Consider the following 10,188-nt stretch of genomic DNA (forward strand, 5'->3'; position numbering starts at 1 on the left):
AGTTTAGTTATTTTACATGCAACATATATGAATATTGGATAAATCATGACTTTTGCATGTACATCTAACATTATGATAATTCATAGCATATAACTACCAGCCGACAATATTGATAGGAATGCTATCATATTAGTTGATAGTGATATAAACAAAGTGATTTTGTTTTTAACTATGTTGTAAAATCTTCATACTTATTAACATTTCAAACTGATAGACGGACAGAAACTTTATTATGGGACCTCAGGATTTTTGTTTTTGTTTTTTTGTTTGTTTTTAATAATTAATAGATGAAGTGATTGGTGGGGATTTGTTCACATGCTTAATAGGCTGCTCGCCATCGTAATGGTCAGTGACCAATCACATTTTGTATATTTGATTGCGTTTGACTCTGAATGGCTGTCCCTGCTAGAAGCCCACCCCTCTGCCACTTACGTTTGTTGGTTGTCACAAGAGCAAGAACGACAGAAACTTGGGCGTCCTTTGAAAACTACTGCAAAGATGGTACTGAAGGCTGTGTGCGTGTTGAAAGGAACTGGAGAGACCAACGGGGTGGTTCGTTTTGAGCAGGCGGTAAGGCGTACCACTTTGCTTTCAGAGGAAAAATATCTAGTCAGTAATATGAATGAAACTACCCGCAGATTTGACATGGGAGCGTTAGCGCTCAAATGCTAAGCGGGCTAGCTACGTTCTCCGTGCACAAGCCAGTGGTTAAGTTGGATCGGTTTCCAAGAGAGACGTAGCTAGCTAGCTAGATAGCGGTGCGTGTTATAACTGAATGGCAACTCATTGAACTCAGTCAGATTTTGCAAACCTTTGATGATTTCGCATAGGCTACGCAACACTGCAAATTCATTGAATGCAAATCATTGGAAACGTTCGTCTGCACGTTGTGTGCTCGCTGTCAGCCCCTGCTACTTGTCACTCTTGACTCAAAATAAGCTACTTTTGTGAATTAGCTAGCTAGCTAATATACAACAGAAAGGAAACAATGGCTTGCCTTTAAACCCATAACCTTTGCACGCACAGAGCCTGCCATCTGTCAATGATCGACACGGTGTGAATAGGAAACGCCTGTTGCATGAGTTGAATGTTTTGAATGTCACTTTCTCACATTTCTGGTCTGGCGCAGTTTGCTGAACCGCAGCAATTCAGGAAGTGCTTCTGTTTGGAGCTGTTTGGCTGAAAACCTAAGTTAGCCATAATGTGCATCGTTAATAGTAACATTTAAAACAATAGCAGGAGGCCACTGATAATTTTTTTTTGCTGAGTCATTGCCTGCCCCCCTTCTTGACTTTATCACGACTGTTTGGCCTTGATAAAAGTGTGCGGCCCGGGCGGCCATGTGTGATCGAGCCTGAGAGGATAACGGCAGGTGATTGCACTTTGTATTGATGACCCATGGTGATCAGACCACGTGCTTAAATATTCAGTCAAGTCACATTGGTTATGGAGTTTATTTGGCTATCCTGTCTGAATGTAATTGCATGTGCGTAAGTGGTATCTTAATCTCACAGGCATGGACTGAATATCACGAATCACACATTACTAACGTTAACTCATAAAAGCAGTATGTAAGACCTCATTTCGACACAGCCAATCAAATATTTCATAAAGCAGCCACGTCCGCATTTTAGCATAAGCAGATGATGATCACGCTAGAGCTATGATCAATCGATCAATCAACCAGGTGGCTAATTAAGCAGCAGCACATTAAACTATTTCTACTTCGCCAAAGATCCTTTTCTTTTCCTTTCATTTCTTAATATTAAAAATCTATTAAGAGTACATTAAAAAACACATATCTACAAAAAGGGATGATGAGCTGCACTTTCTTTTGGATTTCAAGAAGAGTAAAAATTTTCTGATGTCTCATGGCTTCATCATTGAAATATAAGTTACACAATTTCCCTTTGTATTTTCCAATATATTTTGTTTTGGGTTACTAATAAGAATACCCAGGGAATGCAAATGAGAGGTCTTTGTTTTGTTTACTTAAGCTTTGAGTCCTTCCAGCCACCTGGCTTTGACAGCTCTTTTGTCTTTGTATTCTCCCAATAAATCGTGTTGTCTTGGATCTGTTAGAATGACTCAGCCCCCGTGAAGCTGACTGGAGAAATCGAAGGACTTACTCCCGGTGAACATGGTTTCCATGTCCATGCTTTTGGAGACAATACAAACGGTGAGCATCAGATAATTGTTGTTAATCTATCAGGTTTCTAAAAAAAAAATGTGGCTTCCCTACACTTGGACTCTGAAGTGCTTTTTGATAAAGATTGATTTTTCTTTTTTTCTTTCCCAGGGTGCATCAGTGCGGGCCCTCACTACAATCCCCACAGCAAGAACCATGGAGGTCCTACTGATACAGAGAGGTGAGTCCAGTCTGAGGGGAGAGTAGTTATGAGCTGCTTTGCATATGTTGAACTGGAAGGTTACAGTGATCTGCTTGATTGAACAGATAAGTCACATTGACTCTGAACCTGAAATTTGCATAGTTCTGCATGTGGTCTGTGTGCAGTTCGATTATGTGGCTGTTAACGTGTAAGTTTGTTAGGAGGCAAAACTTACAGTGATTTGAATGGCTGTACCCAGTAGTTTGAAGCTTCTGACTTTTGGATTATAAATCAACATTTGAATGCTGTGCAGCTTTTTTTGCACGCCTACTCATTCGGTTTAAACCTGGTATTTCTGCACAGTGGTTGGTAAAGATTAGGCTACGCTAATATTATGATGCAACTATTTGAAGAATTGGATTCCAGTGGTGGCTGCGTAGGATTGTTTCTGACTCATGTGATCCAGTTTCCAATAACTCCATGGTGTCGTAAAAGTCTGAACGTCAAAATCTATTGGAAAAAAAGGATGAAATTATTTCCAACATGTTTTTATTAAATATTCTCATTCAGTCCATTTTCGCTGGTGTTTTGCCTTTCAAAAACATTTTCACTGATCAATAAACTGTTTCTCTCTCCTCCTAGCTGCACTTGTATTAACAGTTCTAGTAGCAATCTAACAGAACCACACAACCATAACAGAAGGCATTTGAAGCTTCATTCAAAAACCTCAGTAGAAACATTTAATGTAAAAGCAACTCTAGTTAAGGTGGGTTTAACTCAAGCAATTTCTTTTAAATGTACATAGGCATGTTGGAGACCTGGGGAATGTGACTGCTGGAGCAGATAAGGTTGCCAAGATAGACATCACGGACAGCATGCTCACCCTCACTGGCCCTCTGTCAATCATTGGCAGAACCATGGTGGTAAGGAAAAGGGTCATTTTTCATTTCATTTCCAGCGAACAATTTGAGTCTAGTAAGTCTGAAGCTTTTGCCCAAAGTTAACTAGTTCATCCAGACTTTATGAGACAGGCCCCAGGTGTGGTTCATATAGTGTGCAGGAGCAACACAAACCTGCAGGATATTGCACCTTACTGACTGGCTGTAAACTGATCATCTTTCTGTCCTGTGTTTTAGATCCATGAGAAGGTTGATGACCTGGGAAAAGGAGGCAATGATGAGAGTCTAAAGACGGGCAATGCTGGTAGTCGTCTGGCCTGTGGAGTCATTGGCATCACCGAGTAGACGATCTGGCAGATCGTGGAGCACTGGAAACCACTTTCCCCCCCAAAAGCACTTAATAAGACCAACCTAGCTACTTGATGTGACAGTTTGTCCTTTTCACAACTCTGGCTTGTTTTTTTGACTAGTCAAGAGAGTAGATGAGCCATGCTTTACCCCGCCTGTTCCTCATGACAATTGTATGTATGGGTTTGTATGTATGCTGTTTAGTTTTGGTCCCAAAGAATTGGTAACGCACAAGAAATAAACATCTACACAGTTTGCAAAGTTAATCATTAAATTGTCAGCTCATCTGAATTGTGTGTGTCTGTGTGATAATTCTGTCAGACTATAAACACAGGTGCAACTAATAACTTTCATAGTTGTAAACCATTTTAGGTGTGCCAGTTCCAGGGCCCTGCTATGCATGGCTGACTGACTCCCTTAAGTTGATGGTGCCATTTTTTGGTGTTAGTTACACCTGTGCTGTCATTTGCTTACTTGCACATTTGTTTTGTTTTTTTTAATCCGCTTTAGTACAACATCACATTGGTCCTGCATTATTGCGTTTGTGGTCCCTGTGACAAAGCCCAGGCATAACACTGCTTCATATTAGCTTAAGTTTGCTAACAGTGCATTTTTCTAAAGCTCTACCTTCTTAAATGACCACAAACTAGCTAACATACATGTACAAAAAACAGCTTGTTTTCAAGTAAAGGAATGCCCTTTTTGTTTCGGGGTCACATAGCAAAATATAATGAAGCTGCCAGCACTATGTTATTATTACTCGGATCCACTCCCGCTTCACAAAGTGGTTGCTAGGCTACCTGAGGTCCGTTCAAAACACCGTTCGTCCGCCATGTCCGTACCTGATGGAAGCTCGTGGGCACCTGGGGCGCAACAGCGCATTTTTGTACCCCAAACAAGTTCGTGTAGAGCAACACGCCTGACAGCATCTGGAAAAGGACCTGGTAAACCGGTCTATGTCTCGGACACGTTAGCAAGGGACAGGGAAAACAGGAGGAATACCCTGACAGATAAGTCGGAAATTGCTGGATTTGCATTTTATGTCGTAGTTAGCTGCTAGCTTGTCACCGGCATACTCCGAGTATAACATGGGTTTACAGTTGGGAAGTGGCGAGTAGGGGTCCTCTCGGTGCTTGTGTACGGTCACCGCAGCTAACGTCGTTGATGGTTAGTAAATAACGTTAGCTTCATTGTGTGCTCTTTGGTTTCTATTTGTGTTTGCACCTGCCAACTATACGTATACGGAACATTTGAGTAACGAAAAGTAATCCAACTTAAATTATTGTGTGGTGTATTTAAATAAACGGGACTTTTCCAGTGAGGAGTAAGTTATACGTACTCCGTTAGCTGCGTTTTTCTAGTTACTTACAAGAAAGAAACTAAGCTTAAATTCCAGATAAAGGACCGAGGGTAAATGGACAGGTGGCATACACCTAACCTTAAGGACGTCAGTTTTGTCCGTCTCTGTTTGCACTTGCTTCCTGTGCAGTTTTTCAGCAGGACCCTGGGCTCATCACGCGGGTTCATGTGTGCTCTCCAGTGGGCTTTCAGTCACGATGCTGCGCAGACCACCTGACAGACATGCCAGGCCTCAGGTAAGAAAAAACATATGTTAACAGGGACACTTTTTTTTTCTCATTGGACCTGGTTTCATACTGTGGACAGTTTATTTTGGCCCATTGTTGACATTGCCAAAAACAACACAATAAAAACACCAACATCAAGCCTTAAAAACAACTGCATTGAAGAGGTGATTAATGTGAATGTGTTACTTATTGCAAACCTCAGGTTCTCAAGTAGGGAATTTCCTTCAGATCCTGACTGCAAATATTATGATCAGCTGTTATCTAGACTGTGCATTGAGCGGTGTCATCCTCTAGAGGGCATCACTACTCTTCATAATTCACTATTAGAAGTACAGTCTGATCCTCCATCGCTGATGAATCAGATCACATTTGTCCTGCTCATCTCGATAAAAACAATGCTCTCATGGGAATTTGCATGTTTTTACATTGTAGGCGTGTAGCAATTGAGGCTGTTAACATTGTTTCTCATCAGTAATGGACACACCTTACTGTGCTGCACTGCAAATATATATAGAGAAATATATTTTTCAATTCAATAATGAATTGCTGTTGCACATACATAAAAAACATTAAATTTCATGAACATCTCAGACAGGCCTACTAAAATATAAATGACAGTTTGTGGTTGGAAATTTTAGCTTGAAATTGGAATCTTCCTTCTTGCTCTTCATCCATGACATTAAACTGAACAGCTGTGCCCTGCACTGGCCGGTACACACACACACACAGTAACACACAAGGACACACTCCTACAGTATACACATCCATTCCTGCAGAGAGACGGTGTATGGCTGCAAAAATTGCATGCTCTAAGAGCTTTTTTCTTTTCATGGGCATGGCGGATACGTCCATGTGAAGTGACTTGGCACTCTCTGCTCTTCTCCTGGGGGAAATGAGATATTGGAGGGCCTTCAATGGAGTTAATACCTCGGGGAGCGATCCAGAGGCGAGTTGCATGAGTGTGTGTAGTTTAAATTCACACATGAAATGTTTAGCTCTGAAAATGTGCAGTGGAATAATAACATACGTTGCAAGATGTGGAAATATATTGGCACATGAGATGCGTCTGTTGCTCTGCTTTCTTCTCATTCGTGCATAACCTACTGCTCATAAATTTCAGCTTTGCAGGCAGACAGCAGAATTGATAACAGCGCTGAATGAAAATTAGGTTACCTTAAGTACTCATTATTTTAATGGTAAAATCAACATCTGCGATTGTTTTTCAGTAACATCCACCAGCGATTTTACAGTTTTCATCAGGTGCATTATTAGCAGTGACAAGGTTAACTGCTGTATCATTATGGTTACATTTTTTATTGAGAAAAACGTAGCCTTTTGCAATGAAGTAGTTCCATTATTTGCGAGGTAGCAGGATGTATGAGCCTTTATGCATGGAAGTTAGCGTACACACATGTTTTTCCACTGTGCTTTCATTTAGTGATGCTTTTTCAGGCCAAGAACTCACAGGCAGCCTAAAACTGCGCTCACAGGTTGAAATATCTGTATTAGTGTAGACAGATGCAGCCAGCAGAGCGGAAAGACAGACTGACTGTAAAAGCTGGTATAAATAGCCTGGGAGTGGAGGTGATGAATAATAGAGACTACCAACGCTGCTGACAGTGAGGGAGAGAGGCCGTGACAGCAGGAGAGTCCAACAGCTTAGTATAAAAGAATAGAATAGGATAGAGAAAGACGATGAGATCTGTCTGTCCAGCTGTGAACAGAAGATCATTTGAAAGGTCACAGAAATGTGACATTAGACTTTTGTGAATAATCAGCATATCCCTGTTTTCCGAATCTTTAATTTGTCCACAGTATGCATGGTCACATATGAAAACAGTTCGGATGTGATCCCATACAAGCTGTGAGTTGCAACTGTGGTATTAGTGCCTCTTATATATGTGGTGTTTCAAAGGACTTCCAAGAGAACACTTTTTAGATATTCATAGAACCATAACAAGATACGTCAGCCTTCAAACCTGAGAATGAGCCAACACAAAACAGACATAAGCTATAGTTACGTAAGCCTCAGAGCATAACTGTCACTGCATCTCAACAACAAGCTTTCAGGTTGCTTAAGGTGTGTTTCTCCTTTAATAGCCTTGGCTTCAGGGTTTTACGCGGCACAGCGGCCTTGCGTGTGTCTTAGAAAATTACCAGTGAACCAGTCTTACAGGGTTCAGTCCTTTTCTTGCTGACCTATAGTCGCAGTCAGTGCATGTGCGTGCATCATTTCAAAAAGAAAGATGAAAATGTCCTGCTATTAACTGATATCCAACACCCACATGTACACGGTCAGATAGGCTGCCCCAGTGGTGTTCACTGAAAGACAACTCGGAGCCAGAGATTCTTCTTTCTTTTCAACCAAGTTACCTCAGTGGAGAGAGGTGTGCTTTTCTGGCATGTGTGTTTACGCCTCTGTTAATACGTGTGCTTTCTCTGGGAGCATTTATAGAGTTGTGTTCTTTTTTTTTTTTTCCCCGTATGCATCCAGCTTTGCACCCCGAAGCACTGACATGAACCGGTGTGGTCACATTTCTGGAGGTGGCTTACTGTTGTTCCCCTCAAGGGCTGCAGCAGTGGATGTATGGCACAGCTCTCCAGCTAAACGCTCTGTACAGGCTGTTACTTGTTCAACAGCTGCAAACTATACGTACTGCTTTCCCACCCTTCTTCAATCTCTGCAGGTGATTTCTCTGAGGTGGAATATTTTCACACTTTTCTGGGTTTCAGTCATTTGGAAAGTGAAAAGCAATTACTGAGGTGTGTGGGTTCCTAATAGATGTGACAGAGGCCAAATGGGTGTCAGTCAAGTTTTGGAATTAAATTGCAACTATTGAGCTATTTGTCTCAGCCAGGAGGATTGTACTGAGGACCACAGCTATAAGTTTTATTATCGATTAATGAGCTCTCCGAAGTTTGAGAAAACATAACTGATGCTGTCACTGGGATCATCTCGGTTTGAGATTACTATACATTCCTAACAGAAAGCTGTCATTACAAACTAGGGTTTTACCTGGTATGTACGGCCTAACTTCATGGAAGTACAGTACTAAATTGCTGGTGTATCCCTTGAAACAATCCATTTCTTATCAAATAGTCGCTGATTAAGTTACCGTTGATCGACTAATGGATTAATCTACAACCCCGCGTCCACAAAAGTTTCAACGCTGTGTAAAATGCAAATGAAACAGAATGTGATCATTTGGTAACCCTTGTTGACATATACTCAATTGAAAACAGTACAAAGGCAACAAGTTTAATGTTTTACTGTTTCGACGTCTCATTTCAAACAAGTTGGGACAGGAGCAGCAAAAGACTGGGAAAGTTGAGGAATGCTCCAAAAACAGCTGTTTCACAATTCACAGGTAAACAGGTTCATTGGTAACGGTTGATAGTGTCATGTTGGGTGTGAAAGGGGCGTCCTGGAAAGGTGAGCTTCACCACTTTGTGGACACATGATTGTATGAAGGATATTACTGCATGGGCTTTGTAAAACAGTTGATGGTAAATACTGTTTGCAAGTGATTGCATTCTGTTTTTATCTATGTTTTACTATTCTACTGATTGTTTCAGTTGTAATATATTGCCACAGGTTTGCATGATTTAGGCTACACACTCTTGAGAGTTTAGTATTTATAACTCGATAACTGCATGCACACAGATGCATGCTTTGAAACGAACGTAGAAACCTAATTCTGCACTCTAGCCTCAATGATCCTCTTCAGGTATATTGGTGCTCACTCCTCTGTGACCCCCTTCTATTCTCTGGGGTGAGAGTTCAGCTTCCGATACACCGTCTACCACTGACATTGTGGGTATATTTTAGAGACAAGGAGCCATAGGTCAGGGGTGAGATGCCATAAATGGTGCCTTTCCTATGAGACATGGTTGGTTGGTAGACAGGCTAATTACAAGGCCCCTGTGACCTAACCTCTGCCCCCTGAGCTCTGTATCATGTGATCATGAGAATGGAGCCCCTGAACACCTCGTCGCTCTTAAATTTCACAGCTAATTTCTCTGTTCTGCAGTTTTTATCCTCTTACATTTATACTGCTAGCATTGTTTCATGATCAGATCTCTCACTTACTACTTGTTTTGGCAAGAAAGTGGAAAGAAGAAATGTTCAAGTGTGTACATTCTGCATCATGTTTATGAAAACGGTTCCGTAGCCTTTCAGCCCTCAGCGGGCTGTAGGATAACACTGTGCAGGCTTTGCAGAGATGAAGGCCTATTTAAGAAATTGCAACCCCCTTCTCATCCATGGTCAAACGGCAGTCTAGGGGTCTGACCTTTGAACTCAGTGACCTGGTATCCCGACCGTAACTCTCACTTTTACTCAAGAAGGTGCTTATTTTTCTCTCGAGGATGATTGCCTGTAGGATTTCCAACACTGATTTGTAGATTGCTGCATGAATGGAGGCAGGGAGATAAACATTATTAGATGTTTGGCAGCTGAGTATCTTGCCAGACACTGACCTTGTGTGACATTCCAGAGATGCCTCTGTGTCTAACTCCTGAGTGGTCAATGGCAGGAATATCACATATGAGGGTAGCAAACAAGTGACGCCATAGTGTCTCTCGTGAACAAAGTCCAATCCATCTCAGCTGTTTCAAGATGTACGATTCATGTGCTTTGCATATGAGCAAGCTGTACGCTTTGAGTATTTTTTTTTTAAAGCCATTTTCATGCAGATTTTACACAGTATTATGCTTGTTATAGCCTTTGTAAATAGACGAATAGGTAATGAAAATAATCATCTCTAAAAAACATCTAAATGTACACACCAGATCCAAAGCATCTAAATACACAGTAGTGTTTATGACGTGTGAAAGTGACCATAATCATGCGAGAAATAATGCACATATATTAGTAGTCATCGCCATATTTTACATAAATGCCACATTTTCTCTCATGTATGATTCTTACAGATTGTTTACAGAAATGATCCGTGTGTTGAATTGCCCCCTCTCCCCACCCCCCCCCCCACCCTCATCTCTTTGTTCCCCCAGAGTCCGTTCATG

The 10,188-nt window shown here is 41.3% G+C and overlaps 1 protein-coding gene across 1 annotated transcript; it reads left to right on the forward strand.

Annotated features, from left to right (window-relative positions):
• Positions 1–461: 461 nt before the first annotated feature.
• sod1 (superoxide dismutase 1, soluble) lies at positions 462–3,868 on the forward strand. The gene is made up of 5 exons (XM_070983362.1): positions 462–570; positions 2,083–2,179; positions 2,300–2,369; positions 3,136–3,253; positions 3,467–3,868. Exons 1-5 carry the CDS (start codon positions 499–501, stop codon positions 3,572–3,574), a joined length of 465 nt encoding a protein of 154 aa, XP_070839463.1. The 5' UTR covers positions 462–498; the 3' UTR covers positions 3,575–3,868.
• The last annotated feature ends 6,320 nt before the right edge of the window (positions 3,869–10,188 follow it).

This window comes from Chaetodon trifascialis, chromosome 16 (assembly GCF_039877785.1).
Source record: "Chaetodon trifascialis isolate fChaTrf1 chromosome 16, fChaTrf1.hap1, whole genome shotgun sequence".
Classification (NCBI taxonomy): Eukaryota; Metazoa; Chordata; class Actinopteri; order Chaetodontiformes; family Chaetodontidae; genus Chaetodon; species Chaetodon trifascialis.